The following is a 19,836-nucleotide window of genomic DNA, read 5'->3' as shown; positions in this document are numbered from 1 at the left end:
ACTAAGATTCTGTTAAAGACAGCATTGCATTTAACAGTTTATTAAACCTGTTTTCTAGACAATATTAATAGTAATATTTTTAAATTAATCTTAGTCTCTTTCTACAATAGCAATTTTAATGGTTTTCCTAAATTGTAAACATATCCCAAAAGTGGTTTTATTTATTAAATGTTAACAAAATAACAAAACAACACATAATATGTAGGCACATATTTTAACTAAACTATGTATTTTTCTTGAGGCTTACTTGTTTTTTTTAACTCAATTATATATTTATATATTTATTTATATATATTAACTCCAATATATATTTAACTCAAATATATATTTACATAAATTGATATAAAAACATTCAGTTTCATTGTTTTGTGACAAGTTAGCACAAACTTAGAGGCATAAATTATCAAAGTTGATGTTCTTGCAAGTCAGAAATTAGGCACAGCCGGCCTTGAGTTCTCTTTCACCTTAAAGCATCCCAAAACTGAAATTTGATTTTGGCTACTTGTCATCATCTAATGGCAAAACAAGGAATAAATTTGCTTCCAAAAACATTTTTGCTATGGGCAAAATTCACTTCTCTGGGGAATTAGAATTAATGTCTCCATTTGTTGCTATCCAAAAGGGACACATATCACATGCTTTTCCTCATATATAGAATCCAGGAGCAAGGAAAAAAAATAATACAAATGTGGAAGGAGTAGTATAAGAGGAAAAAAGTATATTAGATACAAATGGTAATGGAAAGTAGACCACTGAGGATATATGTCTATGCTCAACAAACCTTTGCTCTTTAACATTTCTTTTGACTTCCTGTTGCTGCTCTTGATTTTTATACAAAAATAAGTGTATTATATTTATAGCTTTTATTTACCTTTATAATTTATGGATTTATGTAAATCCACTCATTCATGTACTTTTATTTTTGTATTGTTTGGAGACTCAACAGTATGTTGAAGTCATCTTTGGTTCTTTTCTGATATCTTTTTTTTTTGGAGGGGGAAAAGGTCTTACTGTGTAGCCCAGGTTAGCTTCCAACTTGCAAGCCTCTGATTTCACCTCCTGAATGCTGGGGTTACAAGTGTGTACCACTTGATCTCCTTCCTGAGGGAAATGCTTTTACTTATTCACAATCAAAATTATGTTTGATGCAGTTTTTTAAATATTACTGGTCAGTCTGAATAAATACCTATTTTTTATGAGAATGGTTATTGTTGTTGTTTAACCTTGATGGATTGTTGAATAGATAGCATACTATTTTTAACAGAATTTTTGGCAATAAATTATTCAGCTAATATGTTGTCTCATATGGATCTCGTAAAATGTTTCTAAAAAGTTCATGTTTCTAGCCAGTTATCAATAGCTCATGCCTGTAATCCCAGCTACTTAGGAAGCTGAGATCTGAAGATACAGTTCAAAGCCAGCCAACACAAGAGATTTCAAAGTCCATGAGACTCTTATCTCCAATTAACCACCAAAAAGCCAGAAGCGGAGCTATAGCTGAAGTGGTAGAGTTTTAGCCTTGAGCACAAAACTCAGAGACAGCACCTATGCCCTGAGTTTAAGCCGCAAGACCAACACACACACACACACACACACACACACACACACACACACACACACACACACACAATTCCATGTTTGTGGTAATAAGAAGTGAAAATAATAAAAATTCCAAAATAAAGCCTTTCTAGAAAGGGCTAAACATGACAGGAAATAGACTAAACATGATAGAATAGAGAATTGGTGAACTTCCATACATACTAGAGGAATTTACACAATGCAAATTACACAGAGGAAATACAGTGAAAATTGTCAGAATCTCAGGAATTGTGGAAACAATAAAGTGGTTAATATTTGTACTATTAAATTTTTGGAAGAGGGGCAGAGAATCTGACAGTGGTATAAAAATTAATGAGAGCAAAAAAAATTAATGGGTGCAGCTGGGTGCCGGTGGCTCACGCCTGTAATCCTAGCTACTCAGGAGGCTGAGATCTGAGGATTGTGATTCAAAACCAGCCTGGGCAGGAAAGTCTGTGAAACTCTTATCTCCAATAAACCACCAGAAAATCAGAAATGGCACTGTAGCTCAAGTGGTAGAGTGCTAACCTTGAGCTGAAGAGCTGAGGGACAATGCTAAGGCCCAGAGTTCAAGCCCCATGACTGACAAAAATAAAAATTAATGGGAGGAATTATGCTTAAAGTTTTCGTATAAAAACATAAAGAAATAAAAAAGAAAAGGAATGAAGAAAGGAAAGAAAGGGAAGGAAGGAAGGAAGAAAAATGGAAGGAAGAAGAGAGAAAGGAAGAAATGTTCTTATTTGTAGATGACATGACTGTGTACCTAATTATTTCAGAGTTTAATATAGGCACTCAGAAAACTAATTAAATATAATGTGTACATACAAAAATGAATTCAGATTGCATATACTAACAGTAAAAAATGTGAAAAGTGCAATGGAAATCAAAATACCATTTAAATTCCTAAATAATATACAAAAGTTATGAATCTAACAAAGCAACGATAGTGTCTGTATCTTGGACCCTTTGAAACAACAATAACAGAAATTGGATTCCTAAATTGATGTAGAGACATGTTCGTGGATTGTAAATGAGCACATTAAGAATGTCAAAAGCCCATCAAGACTTTTGTAGATGTATAACATATTATTGTAATATTTATATGCAAATGCATAAACACTACCATACTCACAATATGCTTGACAACAAATAATGAAGTGAAGAAAATAACTATGCAATATTAATTTTATGTAAAGGTTTAGGAGTCAAGACAATGGTAAGGTACATTCACTAATAAAATAACGTGGAAGGGGCTGGGAAAGTGGCTCAGTGGTAGAGTGCTTGCCTTTTATACCTGAGGCCCTGGGTTCAATTCCTCAACACCACATAAGCAGAAAAAGCCAGAAGTGGCACTGTGGCTGAAGTAGAGCCCTAGCCTTGAGCTGAATAGCTGAGGGACAGTTATTCAGGCCCCATGTTCAGGCCCCACGACTGACAAAAAAAAAATAACATGGAAAACTCAGAAATGCACCCATACATATATAGCCAACTGATTTCTGAAAAAGGTTACAAAAGCAATTAGATGGAGAAATAATATTTTCAAGAAAATGATAGCAAAGCAATTGGACTTCCATAATGAAATAAATGAACCTTGCCCTAAACCTCACAAATTATAAATAAAACGTATTCCAAAGTAAGTTACATTTATATAAAATGAAAAACTAAATGCTTCTAGAAAATATTCTCAGGCAAAATCTTTGGGATCTATGCTTAGGCAGAATTTTTGGCTTGACATCAAAAGCACAATACAAATCTAGCTTCAGTGGGCTTATGCCTGTAATCCTAGACTCAGAAGTTTGAGATCTGAGGGTCACAATTTGAAACCGGCTCAGGCAAGAAAGTCAGTGAGACTATTTTAAAAACTTATTTTTAAGACGTTGTACGAAGAGGTTTTAATTCTGTAAGCCTGGTTATGAGGACACTGCATCTTGATCAATGCTACCCCATCCATTGTTCTCCCCCATTATTCCCTCTCCCATTTCTTTGTGTGTTTTTCAATTTCTTTCCTCGGATTTTTATAGTTTTTGCTATAGAGGTCCTTCACTTGCTTGGTTAGGTTTATTCCTAAATATTTTTGAGGCTCTTGCAAATGAGATTGTTTTCCTGATTTCCCTCTCTGCACATTGTTGATATACACCATAGTTATCAATTTTTGTGGGTTAATTTTATATCCAGCTACTTTGCCAAATTTATTAGCTTTAGAAGCTTAAGGATGGAGTTTCTAAGGTTCTTTAGATATAGGATTTTGTCACCTTCAAAGAGGGGTAGTTTGACTTTTTCCTTCCCTGTTTGGATCTGTTTTATGTCTTTCTATTGCATTATTGCTCTGGTTAGGAATTCCAGTATTGTATTGGAAAGGAGTGAAAAAAAGGACATCCTTGTCTTGTTCCTGATTTTAGAGAAAGTGATTTTAGTTTTTCCTTATTTAGTACAATGATCACCTTATTGTGTTGAGCTATGTTCCTTCTGTTTCTAGCTTCTCCATAAATGGATGTTGGGTTCTCTTGAAGCTTTTCCTACATCTATTGAGATGATCATATGATTCTTGTCATTGCCATTGTTAATGCGGTTTATTACATTTATTGATTTATGTATATTTAATCAGTCTTAAATCTCTGGAATGAAGCCAACTTTATATAGTTAATGGATTTTTGATAGCTGTTGAATTTTGCTAGCAAGTATTTTATTAAGGAGCTTTGCATTTATGTTCATCAAAAAGATTGGTCTATAATTATCTTTTTTCATGGGGTCCATACCTGATTTGGGTATGAGTGTGATGTTGTTGTTATGGAATGTATTTGGTAGTGATGCTTTCCTTTCTTTTTTTGTGTGTGTGGGGGTTCAGTCCTGGGGCCTGAACTCTGGGCCAGGGCGCTGTCCCTCAGCTCTTCAGCTCAAGGCTAGTGCGCTACCACTTGAGCCATAGCACCACTTCCGGCTTTTTTTCTGCTTATGGGGTGCTGAGGAATCGAACCCAGGGCCTCATGCATGCAAGGCAAGCCCTCTACCACTGAACAACCTTCCCAGCCCTCCTTTCTATTTCATGGACACATTTGAAGTATACTGATTAGTTCTTCTTTAAAGGTCTAATAGAAATCTGCCATGAAACCATGAATTTCCTTATTTGAAGACGATTTACTTACTTGATTGCATTGCTTGTTATAGGTCTGTTTAAGTGATTTATACCACTTGGTTCAGCTTTGGCAGGTGTATGCCTCTAGATATTTATCCATTTCTTCCAGATTTTCCATCTTATTTGAGTATAGGTTTTTGAAATAGCCCCTCATAGTCTTTTGGATTTCTTGAATATTTGTTGTGATGTTTCCTTTTCACTTCTAATTTTGTTGACTTAGGCCTCTTTTCTCCTTTATTTTTGGTAAATTAGCTGGGAGTTCATTTCAGTCTCATGTCTTTTTTTTTTGGTAAAATTAGGGGTTTGTCAATTTTATTAATTTTATTAATAATTTTGTTAATTTTAGTCTTTAATTCATTGATTTCTGCCATGTCTTTTACTCTCTGTCTCTCCATCTAGTAGTTTAGGTTCTGATTTGTCCTTGTTTTCTAGAAGTTTTAGTTGTATTATAAAGTTATTTGCTTGAGTGATTTCTGTTTTCTCAGTGGCACTCGTGGGGCTTGAATTCAGGGCCTAAGTGCTATCTCTGAGTTTTTGTGCTCAAGGCTAGCACTCTGTCACAGATCTACTTCTGGATATGTTTTAGAAATTTATCTTAGATAACATCTCCTATACTTTTCCTCCTCAGACTGGTTTTGAACTGCAATCCTCAGATCTCAGTCTCCTGAGTAGTTAGGAATACAGGTATGAGCCACAAGTGCCCAGCTGGTTTCTGTTCTCTTTATATAGGCATTTAGAGCTATGAACTTTCCCTTCAATACTGATTTTGTTGTATCCCTGAGGTTCTGGTAAAATGTATTGCATTTTCATTAGATTGCAGGAACATGTGATTTCTCCCTTTATTTCTTCAGTGACCCAGCTATTACTCAGCAGTGTGTTTTTCAGTCTCCACGTGTTTGAGTATTTTGTTTAGTATCTTTTGTCATTAAGTTCTAGATTAATTGTATTGTGATCAGATAGAATACAAAGAGTTATATCATTTTTTAGTACTTGCTTGGGCTTATATTCCTATGATATGATCTATTTTGGACAAAGTTTTATGGGCTGCTGAGAAGAATGTGTATTGTGTGGTTATTGGATGAAATATTCTACAGATGCCTATTAATTCCATTTGGTTATCATGTCATTTATTTCAGAGGTTCCTTTGCTTAACTTCTGTTGGTACTGTCTTTTGGTGAGAGTGGGTTGATATTAATGCCTCCGACTACTATTGTGTTGGAATCTATCAGTTTTTGTAAGTCAAAGAGTGTTTAAGGCACTTGGGTGCACCACTGTTTGGTGCATATATATTGACCAGTGTAATTTATTATTCATAGTTAATTCCTCCGATTAATGTGCAGTTACCTTCTTTATCTCTTCATACTGATTCTAACTTGAAGTCTATTTTATCAGATATCAATATGGCTACTCCTGCTATTTTGCAGGATACATTTACTTGGAAAATCTTTTTCCATCCCTTCACTTAGAATTTGGGTTTATCTTTGACAGCAAGTTGTATTTCTTGGTGACAATAATTGGACCATGTTTTCTGATCCAGGCTGCTGTTTTGTTTGTGATTGAACAATTGAGTCCATTGATGTTTAATGTTACAATCAAGAAATATGCGTGTTTCCTGCCATCTTGTTATCATGTTGTTTGATCCATTCCTCTTCCTGTTTTACTGAACAAATCCTCTGGTGGTATTTTTTCATTGTTGTATTTCTTTGATTGATTGATTTTTATTAAGATGCTGTAGAGAGGGGTTACAGTTACATGAGTAAGGCAATGTCGATCATTGTTACCCCTTCCCTTCCTTGTTGTTGTCCCACTATCACTTCCCTCCCCCACCACTCATACTCCTCTCCCTCCCTATCTAATCCCTCCCCCACCAGAAATTGTAAAGTTCGTTTCCAATATACTGTCCTTTGGGTAATCTTGTTGCAATGGGTCATCCAGTGTCCTTGTTTCAGCATTTTGTTATTCCACTTCCCCTCCCCAGATTAGACATGTATATACAAGATGCAGGGCATCAAAATCAAGTACAATGACAACAGGGGATATACCATAGGAGATAGAACATACAGAGGTAGTTGTGGAGGTGGGAGGAAAGGGATGGTAGGGAGAAAACAAAGGAGGGGGCAACAATGCTTAATAGGAAATGTATTCATTACCTTACTCATGTAATGTAATGCCTCTGTACAGCATTTTTACAATAAAATAGTACAAAAAAGAACATATAGAGAAAACAATAACAAAAACTCACATGGTGCATTTAAAACAATGACAATAAAGACAGACCTCTTGTGTCTATATCTTGGGGTTCATTTCACTTAGCATCATCTTATATGGTCATTTGTACATGGTTTTTGAGCTTTCAGCTCATCTGATAAGATTAACCTATATGCATACTAAGTATTTCAAATAAGGGCAACCATGGGACCTAAATTTCTTTGGGACTGGGTAACTTCACTTAAAATGATTTTTTCCAAGTCTTTCCATTTCCTAACAAGTGGGGCAGTGTCATTCTTTCTGATGGAAGCATAAAATTCCTATATATATATATATATATATATATATATATATATATATATATATATATATATATATATATATATATACACACACACACACACACACACATATATCACATTTTCTTGATCTACTGAGGGGCATCTGTGTTGTTCTATATCTTAGCTATGGTGAATAATGCTGCGATAAACATAGCTTTAGTATGGACTTGTTTGTGATCATTTGGGTAAATGCCCAGAAGTGGGATTGCTGGTCATAGGGGAGGTCAATGTGTAGTCTTTAGAGGAACTTCCATACTGCTTTCCAGAGTGGCTGAACAACAATGCAGTAGTGTTCCCTTTTGGCCACATCCCCTCAAGCATCTGTCATTATTAGTATTTCTTTTTCTGTCAGAGGCTATTCTTCTGTTCAGTATCCATTGTAATGCTGGTTTAGTGTTATGAATTCCTTTAGTTTTTGTTTATCATGGAAGGTTTTTATTCTCCATCAATTGAGAATGCTAACTTTGCTGGGAACCCTAGTTCAGATTGACAGTTGTTCAAAACTTAAACTATGTTTTTCCAGGCTTTCCTTGCATTTAGTATTTGCAATGAGAAATCTGCAGTTATTCTAATATTTTCATTGTAATAAATTTCACTCTTTGATTTTGTGGATCTAAAAAATTTCATTCCTTATTTAGTAAGTCTAGAGTGTTTACAATAATTTTTGTAGGAGTGTTTTTTCTCTGGTCCTGTCTGCTTCAAGTACGCCTCCATCAGATGGAAGCTTCTCTTTCTTGAGTTTGGGGAAGTTTTCTGTTACAATTTTTTGAATAGGCCTTTAGTTTTCAATTCTCCCTCATCTATTCCAGTTACACATAGATTCAATCTTTTGATAGAATCTGCTAGTTCTTGGATGTCCCTTTGGTATCTTATGTTTCTTTCAATGTTCTGAATCCATTGCTTTATCTTCAAACCAGGATTCCCTGCTTTCAACTTCTTTTGTTTTATTGCCTATGCTTTCAACTGTATTTTGTGTTAATATGATAGAGCTTTTCATACTTTCCATCTCTTTATTGAATTCATCTCTCATCTCCTGTATTGCCTTCTTTAGTTTGTTTCTTTGTCTGTCTGATTTCTCATTTTATTGTAATTTTTTAAGATGTGCTTTAAAAAATTTATTTCACTGGCCATTTCTCTCAATATTCTTTAATAAGTTCTTTGTTTGGCCTTTATTCTTCATTCTCAGGCCCTTCATTGCATCATTGTTGGTTTTTTAAGATGGTATGTTGTCTTGCTCATGAGGTTTCTATATTTTGTTTGCCAGTCCTGGGGCTTGAACTCAGGGTCTGGGCACTGTCCCCAAGCATCTTTTGCTCCAGGCTAGCTCTACCACTTGAGCCACAGAGCCACTTCTAGCTTTTTCTGTTTATGTGGTACTGATGAATCAAACTCAGGGCTTCATGCGTGCTAAGCAAGCACTCTACCACTAAGTCACATTCTCAGCCCTGTTCATGAGTTTTGTGATCTTTCACTGTGAATTACACCTCTGAATTCAAAGTTTGTGAAAACTATTCAGATTAGGTGCTGCAGAGAATACTCCAGGAAGATGCAATAGCACTAAGAGTTGAACTCCAGTTCATTAATTATTCCAGTGGACCTAGAGGGGTTCCTACTCCAAAATCTAAACCCTGACCAACAGAAGTACAATACTTTTATTGTACTCAGGTTCTAGGTTCTAGGTCTGAGTAGAGGACAAGTGTTTTGAGTTTTGTTTTACCCAAATGATTACAGTTCCTAAAAATAACTTGAATCATAAAGTTCAAGCTAGTTCTAGTCAAGCTGGCAATCACAAGCTTTTCCTTACCAAGTTTAGTTAGTTCTGATAATGGGAGGATTGAACTAGTTCTGATAATGGTGGGTTTTCCTTATCAGAGAGTTCAGTTGTAATAGGGAGTGATATGAGAGCTTAGCTATAAGTAGAAAAGATTAGAGTTCTAGAGGAAGGGAGGGATGATGAGGAATAGTTTGCCAGAGAGATCAGCCAGGAAAAGAAATAAGACTTTATAGAAGACAGAGAACAAGGAATGAGAAGGGGAAAAAAAACGGAGAAAAATCAATCAACTCTAGTAAAGGAGACAAAATTGAGAAGAGATGATTCTTCTTTTTCTTCTTCTTCTTTTTTTTTTTTTTGGTCTGTCATGGGGCTTTAACTCTGGACCTAGATGCTGTCCCTGAGCTCTTCAACTCAAGGTGAGCACTCTACCACTTGAGCCGCAAAGCCACTTCTGGATTTTTGGTAGTTAATTAGAAGTAAGAATCTCACAGATTTTCCTGCCTGGGCTGGCTTTGAACCGTGATCCTCAGATCTCAGTCTCCTGAGTAGCTAGGATTACAGGCATGAGCCACCAGTGTCCAGTTGAGAAGAGATTATTCTTAACCCTTAAATACTGTACAGTCAACTCTAAACAACCCAAGCCAAAGGGTGATACTCATACACTTAAACACGCCTACATTTTCTAAAGAGAGAGATGAGAGAAAATTTCCCAAATTCAGTTTAAATATCATCTTTAGGGTTTTTCTCCCCCACTAAGATCTCTCATCAGGATGATCTGCACTCCCAGTCAGAGGGTTGGCTCCGTGAACTGTTTTGGATGGGTTGCAATCTTTCTGTCTTAGGTGCTGACAGTGATCCACACAGTCTTTGTCCTTGCAGTTTCAAGAACCAGTTGCTCTTGCGGCAGCTCAGGCTGTGTATAGGGAGTTTTAAGAATAGAACAGAGTTCCACAGACCTTTTTGCTTCTCACTAGCTTAGATGACCATCAGGTGTTCTGGGTGACGGGTGAGGTTTCACAGCTCTTCTCACTGCCTGCATGGGTTTAGAGGGCTCATCACACATCTTTCAGCCATGGTCAGTGTCCTGAGTATGGGGCAAGGTTCCATCTTCCTTCTTGCTACTAGGGTGGGACTCAGGAGGTGGTCACTCACCAATGGTAGCTATGGGTATGGCTTCCTTCCTGGATTCCTTTTTTGGCACCATAATTCTATAGAGCAGAGATACCTTTGGTTGGCTTAAAGATCCTTTGTTTATTGCCTCACTGGAACCTTCAGAGAGTGACAGCCACTGTCTGCATGGGTGTTTATGTCCTCCTCCAAGTGTCCCAGCCTCCAGATTCAGAACTGTCATTTTGTTTCCCTCTGTTGGTATAGTGGGTACATGGGTCTCAGGAGAGGAAGAGGAGAAGGAGAAGGAGGAAGAAAAGGAGGACGAGGAGGAGCCCAGGATCCCAGGAATAAAGCAAGACAATACCCTGAAAATAACTAATGTAAAAAGGGATAGAGGCCTGAATGATATAGTGTCTGTGTGTCTGTGTATCAAGCACAAGGCCTTGAGTTCAACTTCTAATACCAAATGATCCATCCTCAAATAACAATAGCAACAAACCAACAAGTCCTCTCAAATTGGTATAGTCCAAGGCGGTCAGTTCAAAATCATAAAACATCTTAAAGAAAAAGAGAATTGGAAGAACGTAGACTTTCTGACCCTATCAGTCTGATAATTGCAACCAATGATAATAACTACTATAATTATTCATTTTCAAAACTATCAAGTATTCTGCTGTGTCTTGTATTGATATGCATAATCTGAATACACCACATCAGCATCCTTATGAATTTGAATATATTATTAGTCTCATGTTAAAGGTCTATGATGAAAACTTCTTTCATATAATTAGAGGAAATGGAACAAATATCTAAGAATGAAAAAAACCCAGAAAATACCACAATCATATGATAATTTTTTTATGAAGAAAAGTATGACATATCACTGCAGATGTGAACTAAGGAAGACAATCAGTGGGGTCAGGCTTTTAGAGGAAAATCACAATGGCATGGGAGTATGGTTGATAATTTAGTTTTAGAATAAGAAAAGGAGTGCTGGAAAAAATTCATTTATTCATCCCACAAATACTCAAAATCCATGGGACCAGGCCCTGTTTTAGTCACTCAGGATATATTAATAAGTAATAGACAAGATTCTTTCCCTTTCAAGATTGTTATTTTTCTACTATGGCAAACAATTGAATAAAACAGCATATGAGAAGGGGGGAATTGGAGGGGGAGGGAAAGTGGGAGAAAACGAGGGTGGGGGAAACAATGTTTGATAATAAATGTACTCATTACCTTACTTATGTAACTGTAACTCCTCTGTACATCACCTTTAAAATACAATAAAATGAAATTTTAAAATAATAGCATATGAGTAAAAATACTATATTCCAAGCCAGGCTCAATCCTGTCATACTAGCTATTTAGGACGCTGAGATTGGGAGAACTGAGATTTAAAGCCAGCATAGTCAGAAAAGTATGTGAAATTCTATGTCCAAAATAATTAGCAAAAAGCTGGCTTGGAAGCATGGCTAAAGTGGTAGAAGTTCACCCAAACAAGCAAAGTCAAGTAGGTTGGAGGCTTAGTGTATTCCATAGCTGGTGAATATTGTGGAAGAGAAAAAGCCACAAATACAAAATATGGAGTTGAGAGCATGTAATGAAAGTAGAATTCAAGCCAAATATTAACTAGCATCTCAATTGATAGCAGTATTCCTGGATGGGTGGAAAATTTCTACTTTAGGCTGCAATTTTCATATGTCAGTGTAAATTCTTTTTTTGGGGGGGTCCGGTCGTGAGGCCTGAACTCTGGCCCTGGGCGCTGTCCCTCAGCTCCAGCTCAAGGCTAGCACTCTACCACTTGAGCCACAGCACCACTTCCGACTTTTTTTCTTTTTGCTTATGTGGTGCTGGGGAATCGAACCCAGGGCCTCATGCATGCAAGGTAAGCGCTCTACCACTGAGCCACCTTCCTAGCCCTCAGTGTAAATTCTTTACTGGCTTCATTACAGAAAGTTTAGAACACAGTTTTCTAATCTTTCATAACGATTCCAGTTCCTTCGTTATCTTCCTTCCTTTTTCTTTCTCTCCTTTCCTCTCTCCTTCCCTCCCTCCCTCCCTCCCTCTCTCTCTTTCCTTCCTTCCTTTCTTTCTTCCTTCCTTCCTTCCTTCCTTCCTTCCTTCCTTCTTTCGTTTCTTCCTTTTTCTTTTTCTTTTGTTGGGTACTTTTCGATGATAAGATGAAAGCATTCCTATTTTGCCAAGGCCAAGTGATCTTCTCAGGCAATACAGAGACCACAAATGTCTGTGTTGTCTGGCTATATCCCTGTTTAAAATATATAAAACATCTGAAATAAAATGTGCTTACTTTTATTTTTCAGTAAATGCCCTGCCCTGCTGTATTGTCTACTAAATCTGAAGGTTAGTCATCTGAGTACCAGACCTGCCTTCAAGAATCCCTGGCCAGCCAGTTCCCAAATCACACTCACGTTTTTTTCACCTTTGGAGCTTGAAGGCTCTAGAAGATTCCCAGCAGAAGGATAGCGGAAGTTGCAGAAATTGGAAGATCCCAATAATTCACACTCCTGGAAACTACTAGAAACCAATAACTTAGAGCTCCGGGGATTTCTCAAAACTCAAGGGATCTCGGAGCTTGAAGTAACTCTGCTCCTTTAGGTCAGCCACCTACCAATGCTTATGGGGTTGATTGATCTTGGTAACAAGTGACTTGACTCAAGCTGAACCGCAAAATTCCTCTTGTGGCTAGTTGAGCTTTCAGAGAAAAACCATTAAGAGATAAAGCACCACAAAACCAGTTGCATTTTTTGCGGCAAGATCTTAACAACAACAAGAGGAGCTCCAGTGGCTAAAGAAAGAAATTATTTTTGGATTCTTCCCATTAGGTAAATTACAATAGTATCTTTTATATATGTGTATGTATGTTACATGTATTTTGGCCTAAATTATCCAGGGCTAAAGCTTAGGTAGATCATTAGGACAGGTGATCTAGACAGATGACTCAGTGGTTCACTAGTGGGGCACTGTTTATGCATTGGCTTATGTGTAATTAACTTCACTTACCTAATAATTTCACATTCTTTCTTTAAAATCTCCCCAAAAGACTGGGGGTTTGGCTCAGTGGTAGAGCACATCCTTAGCAACCACAAAGCACCGAGTTGAAAAATTCCAAAACACCAACAACAAAAATTCTCATTTTTCTCCTTATTTTCAGAAAGTTATATTCCTTCTTTCATCTTAGTTTTGTGTGTGATTTTTATGCCAGACTTATAAATAACATGTGTTGAACTGAATGGGTATCCCTTCTTTATTGCTTTTCATTTGTATTATGGTTAAAAGCACTTTCTCCTCTGAAGAATGAATCCCAATTACTCACAAGTTGTAGATGACTATGGTTTCATTTCTTATGTACCATTACAAGTTGATACTTCTTTTATTGTTACTATTTTCTGGAGCTTTTTGAACATGTCACTATGTAATCTAGGTTGTACATGGACTCCACAATCTTCTTGCTTCAGTGTCTGAGTTCTAAGATTACTGGTACACACCACCATCCAGACTGATTTAATCTTTTTAATTCTTCATTTTGAAATATTTTTAAACTTTCAAACAATTGCAGAGAGATGGCCATGCCCATTGGCTCAAGCCTGTAATTCCAGTTATTAAGAAGTGAGGATTAAGTTCAAAGTCAGCCTGGGGAAAAACAGAGGGAGATTCCATCTCAACAAACTATGGATATGTACTTGTCTTCTTAGCTACATAGGAGGCTTTAGGTAACAGGATTGATTTTGAGGTTGCCTCCCCCCACCAGGAGATATACAAGACCTTATAAAAGATAAAGAAACATTCATTTTCCTTCCACTTGCCATTTGAATAGTGCAACATCATTCTGGTGTCATACAAAATTATCAGTACATGCAGATCAGATGCAGAAAGCTTTATAGGGCCTGAGGTCCACAGGTTCTCCACCTCTGCATCAGAAAAATAACTAATTAGACAAGGGATGGGTCAAAGTGGTTGACAGTATGCCTAGCAAGTGTAAGGCCTTGAGTTCAACACATAGAGCCAATAAAAATATTGTACAGAAAGTCTTATCTCAGATTTTTCTAGTAATATATTCTGTACACAGAAAATTACAAAATTAGGAGATTCACAATGATGCATTGCTAATAACTAACTATAGATTTCATTTGAATTTTATTACTCATCTCATTAGTGCTTTTAAAAATCCTATTATAGGAACCTATTCAAGATTCTGCACTGCATTTGATCTTTCACAACTCTTGTCACTTTGGAAGAGTCCTGGTCAGGTACTTTTTTAGAATATGTCTGAATTTTAATTTATTTGATGTTTTCTTATGATTACATTAGGTTATGAATATGTGGCAAGAATATTCATTTTGTTGTCTTTCCCTTTACTTCAGTGGTGAGGGAGGGATTCACACCATTAGCCAGATATACAGTACCTGAGACTAGACAGATCAAATACACAGAAGTTTATTACTAACATTTACAGCCTAGGAAAGGAAAGTACCACATAACAGAAGGAACTACACATATCACCCTCTGGAAGAAAGCAAGCATGCAGAGGCCATGTGGGCACTCTTGGTAACAAGATAATGAAATGGCCTTTCGTTCATAAGGGATTGATTGACCTGATTAAATACTGTGGATTGGTGGGAAACAGAAACATGCTAGTCAGGCATAAACTGTCACAGTCCTGAAGTCTGCCTAATAAAGAGGGTGCTTTGGCTAGGGTAACTGATGGGAACATGATAAAGCAGACAACTTTTAGTTGATAAAGTTGTGGTTTTACATCTTTGTGTAGAGTTATATTTTCCTTTTTGTTGAGTTAGATTTCTTCTTTTTCGGGGCCAGTAGTGGGTTTGAATTTAGGGCCCGGGCACTTCCCTGGGCTTTTTCACTCAAAGATAGTCTCTGCCATTGAGACACAGCTACACTTCTGGCCTTGTATTGGTTAATTGGAGATAAAAGCCCTGGACTTTCTTTCCTAGGCTAGGTCTTAGCCTCATGAGTAGGTAGAATTACAGGTATGAGCCACCAGTATCCAGCTGGATTATATTTTTTGGTAGGAAATAGCAGGACGCAAGTAGCTCATTGATGAACACTATCTTCTGTTAACTTACTATTGATTTCTTTTTTTGTTGTTGTTGGTTGTGGGGCCTGAACACTATGCCTAGGCACTGTCCCTCAGCTCTTCAGCTCAAGGCTAGCACTCTACCACTTGAGCCACAGAGCCACTTCTGGCTTTTTCTGTTTATGTGGTACTGTGTAATTGAACCCAAGGCCTCACGTATGCAAGACAAGCACTCTACCACTGAGCCATCTTCCCAGCCCCTTACTATTGATTTACTAATGACATTTTTGTCATATGCTTATTCTTGTCACTGTGATCTACTGAGAGGCCAGAGGAGATCTCCAGAAGGAGTGGAACTCAGCTCAACTCCTGGCCTACACTAGTACTTACTTTTTTTTTGCCAGTCCTAGGGCTTAAACTCAGAGCCTGGTCACTGTCCCTAAGCCTTTCTGTGCTCAAGGCTAGCACTCTACCACTTGAGCCACAGCACCACTTTGGGCCCTTTCTGTTCATGTGGTACTGAGGAATCAAATCCAGGGCTACATGCATGGTAGGCAAGCACTCTACCACTAAACCACATTCCCAGCCCTATTAGTACTAATTGCAGAAAAGAAATTCAGTCCCAAGACATGAGGCCTCTATGTAGGAGATTGGAAGACATTTATTTAGAAAGCAAACAAGTAAGACACACTTGGACATTAAGTTTGGGCATTCTTATCATATTTATTTAGTAAGATTTTGTCTAGTTCTAATTTAGGGGGAAAATAAAAACTATGGATGTCTTCTCCAAATTTATCATATTTTTCACCATGGTATAGATTCATTAATATGGACCCAAAGGAGCCAGGCACACTGCTTGACCTTGCAGTACAGACTCTGATGAATAATGAGCCTTTAGCCATCCACGCCCTTGAGGAGATTCCAAGAGAACTTTTTATTCCATTGTTTATTGCTGCCGTATCTGGTGGACATAAGAAGATACTGAAGGCAATAGTGAGCATGTGGCCTTTTCATTGTCTCCATGTTGGGACCTTGAACGTTCAGGAGTCATATTGTGAAATCGTGGAAGCCTTGATTGATGGTCTTCAGTTCCTTCCTGTCCACAACTCTTCTCGGTAAGATTATAAATAATAGACACATGGTGAGTCAACAGAAGATATATAAGGACATGATGCATGAGAGGGCTTATTAGTCTCCAGAGGTAGTTAATGATGAATAATGAAAATCTGCATGATATTGGGTAGTATGCAAGTGGTTACAAATGAATTAACTGAAGTATAATAGATTCTATGAAGAGCTCAAATAGTACAATCTTTTAGAAAGACTAGGCCAAAGCCCAACAAAATCAGCACCAGGAAATGGGCATATGCAAGAAGGGAGGTGGGGCGAAGGGTAGAGGGGTAGATGAATGAAGAGGGGAAGTGAGGAAGAATGCAGTCATGAGTTCATTGTATATATCACAAAATAATGTAAAGTAATGGAGGAGTGGGTCAAAGGGGAGTGAGAATGTTGGGGGGGGTGAGAATATTGCAGGGACCAACACTAAGATGCTTTGTATTCATAAAGTACTTTTTATAATGACAGCTAAAAAAAAAACCCACAATCTTGTCAAGCCACTTCAGGTTTTTGGTTCTTATGACCCTAAGATAATAAACTTGGTAACATTGAAAAAAATCCATATGAGGCTATTGGTACATTTTTTGGGGTCGGTCATGGGGCTTGAACTCTGGGCTTGGGTGACGTCTCTGAGCTCTTTAGCTCAAGGTGAGTACTCTACCATGTGAGCCACTGCACCTCTTCTGGTTTTCAGGTGGTTAATTGGTGATAAGAGTCTCAATGACTTTCCTGCCCAGACTGGCCTCAAACTGCAAGCCTCAGATCTCAGCTTCCTGAGTAGCTAAGATTACAGGGGTGAGCCACCAGTGCCCGACTTGGTACAACATTTGAGTTTATCTTAAAGACAGATTTGATTACAGAGAGATGATTGAAGATGGATTTTGGTATTGGACATTATGTACAAGAGGGACATTAATATTAACACTGTTGCTGGTAGATTGTATATGAAGTAATGCCCAAGAAAAAAGATGTTGTCCCTGCTTCTCATTGTTTATCCCTCTGGTTCACATTAAAGTCTGCTACCTCTTATATGTGCCATCTTTTCCTCTCCTACAGGGTACCCAAACTGAGGATCCTAGATTTAAGGCAGGATACAGAATGCAAGACCACATGTTCTGACTTTTTGAACAGGTTCCCATTATGTTTTCAGTCTTGTGTTTATTCTCCAAACTCTATCCTGAAATTACAAGGAGCTCGGCCTGGTTTTTCAAATTCTGAGTCTGAACTTCAACTATCCAGACAACCCATGGAAGTATTAGTGGACCTATATCTTGATGGTACTGTGAAGACATGGCAATTGCTTTCTGTGGTTCTAGGTAAAGTTGAGCAGAGCTTTGGATCCCTGCATCTCTGCTGCAGAGATTTGCAAATTGATAAAGTATCTGAATGTAGAAGCACACTGAAGTTTCTGGATCTGGTATGCATTGATCATCTGGGAGTGCATGGATCTTATTTGAGTGAAGTTTGCAGCATTTTGGCTCAGATGATCCACCTGGACAGCCTCAGTCTGTCTAAAATCACATTTAGATCCTATAAAGGGAAAAGTTTCAGAGCTTTTCTCACTCACCTTGGGCGGATGGACAGCCTTCAGGAGCTCAGCCTGGCTTACTTCTCTGTCAAAGATCAGCTGCATAAAATACTCAGGTGAGAGACTGGCAAGGTATCTAGGGTTACATGAAATTTCTTAGGACTGTTATCTATTAAGTGATTGTAAAATCCACATTATTGACTAATGTTATAATGTATATATGAAATATTTTATTCTAGAGTCATGGGAATCTGAAATCTAGGAGTGCTTATTTTAGTCCAAAGTTTTTTCAGTAATTTTTAGTGAGAGTAAGTGATTATATAAATTTCACAAATTTCACAGTATTGTAAGATAGCGATACTTAACGTCACAAACACATTTTAACCTTCACGAGGCAAATTATCATTATTATCATCTATAAAGTTGGTGAATTATATGAGCTTTGACAATACAACTATTTTTTCCACATTGGGTGACATGTATATTTCTTTCCTTTTGCTTAGTCTAAGCTGTTCCCTCTTTCCCTCTCATTCCCTCCTTCCCATCGCTGCCCTTGAGTTGCATAGTTCATTTTCATCAATGTCCAGTGCAGCTGATGGGCCCCTCTGTTGTATGTTTTCCCTGTTTCCCTCTAATTCTGTGTCCTCTTCATAGCTTCCCTCAGATATGCACATATATATGTATACACACACAATATATATATATACATATATATATATATGTGGTCAAGAACATGGAATCATTTAGTAATGATATGACAAATTGAGTGAAGGTCCTTTGTTTCTCGAGTCTTGTTTACTTTGTCATATCTTCTTGCATTTTGGATTTAACATCCATATATCAGGGAGACCTTGTGCTATCAGTCTCTTTGATCTTGGCTTACCTCGCTCAAAATGATTTTTTCGAGTTCCATCCATTTCCCTGCGAATGCCATTATTTTGTCCTTTCTAATGGCTGCATAATATTCCATTGCATGTAGGTACCACAATTTTTTGATCCATTCATCTGTAGTGGGGCATGGAGGAGCATGTGTCCTTGTGTCCTGGTTCCTGTTGCTCAAGGTAGATGCGTAGGAGTGGTATGGGTGGGTCATAAGGGAGGTCTATATTTAGCTTTCTGAGGTACCTCCAGACTGCAAGGCTTATTTTTGGAACATTTAAAATATCGTGTGTTTGATAATTGGATATAAATACTTTTTAACTCTTTGCAGAGTCCTGTCACCTGAGTTGGATTTCTTGTATCTGAATGTCTGTGACCTGACTACTAAAGACTTCACTTCCCTGTCCCAAAGCTTTCAGACCAGCCGTCTAAGAGTATTGAATCTCAGTAACAACCAGATAACTTGGGAAGATTCTCAACCATTACGGATTCTTCTGGAGAAACTATCAGGTACCCTGAAGCACCTAGAGATAAATAGTTGCCTTATAACAGACACTATTCTCTCTTCTCTCATCCCAGCCATAAGAAGCTGTTCTTTGCTCCATGTCCTTGGCTTTGCCTCCAATCCTATTACCATGCCTATGCTTAGGAATATTTTCCCACACATAACAGCCTTGAAGGACCTGAAGTATGTGCTTTATCCTATCCCTGTACATTGCTATGATCAGTGGGGTTTTCGTGGCAGCTTAGACCGACAAAAGCTTTCTGTAGTGAAATCACAATTGAAAGTAATGCTGCAGGCAGCAGAGCGGAATGACATGAAGTGGACCACTTCATATGCATGATTTTTCACAGTGCAAAGAGCTGATAGAACAATGATGTATGCCTTTAAAGCATTCAGTATTCTTGCCTGAAGCCCAGAGTCACCATATTTAAAACTCTGCTGTTCAAGACTTTGGTGTTAGGAAGATTAGATTCGTAACTGGTATGTATAGAAGAAAATAGAGAGCTTTGAGAAGTCCTGTGAGTCTCCTGTCTATTGTTCTCTACAACTGCTTTCTTGTTACTGATCACAGTGTTGGATAAGTGATATGAGCAGACCCATTCATG

The 19,836-nt window shown here is 37.6% G+C and overlaps 1 protein-coding gene across 1 annotated transcript; it reads left to right on the top strand.

The window, feature by feature from the left end:
• Positions 1–16,031: 16,031 nt before the first annotated feature.
• Positions 16,032–19,571, top strand: LOC105999899 (melanoma antigen preferentially expressed in tumors-like). The gene is made up of 3 exons (XM_013035060.1): positions 16,032–16,318; positions 17,376–17,963; positions 19,058–19,571. The coding sequence occupies exons 1-3, from the start codon at positions 16,032–16,034 to the stop codon at positions 19,569–19,571; spliced, it is 1,389 nt and encodes a 462-aa protein (XP_012890514.1).
• The last annotated feature ends 265 nt before the right edge of the window (positions 19,572–19,836 follow it).

Source organism: Dipodomys ordii, unplaced genomic scaffold (genome assembly GCF_000151885.1).
Source record: "Dipodomys ordii isolate 6190 unplaced genomic scaffold, Dord_2.0 Scaffold203, whole genome shotgun sequence".
NCBI classification, from domain to species: domain Eukaryota; kingdom Metazoa; phylum Chordata; class Mammalia; order Rodentia; family Heteromyidae; genus Dipodomys; species Dipodomys ordii.
This window is presented reverse-complemented; position numbering and strand designations above follow the sequence as displayed.

What these genes read in the sequence shown, in the direction of transcription:
- LOC105999899 (XM_013035060.1), top strand. Translation starts at nt 16,032, where the DNA reads ATGGACCCAAAGGAGCCAGGCACACTGCTTGACCTTGCAGTACAGACT. An exon ending in CCTGTCCACAACTCTTCTCG is followed by an intron (nt 16,319 to 17,375) that starts GTAAGATTATAA and finishes CCTCTCCTACAG; the next exon opens with GGTACCCAAACTGAGGATCC. An exon ending in CAGCTGCATAAAATACTCAG is followed by an intron (nt 17,964 to 19,057) that starts GTGAGAGACTGG and finishes AACTCTTTGCAG; the next exon opens with AGTCCTGTCACCTGAGTTGG.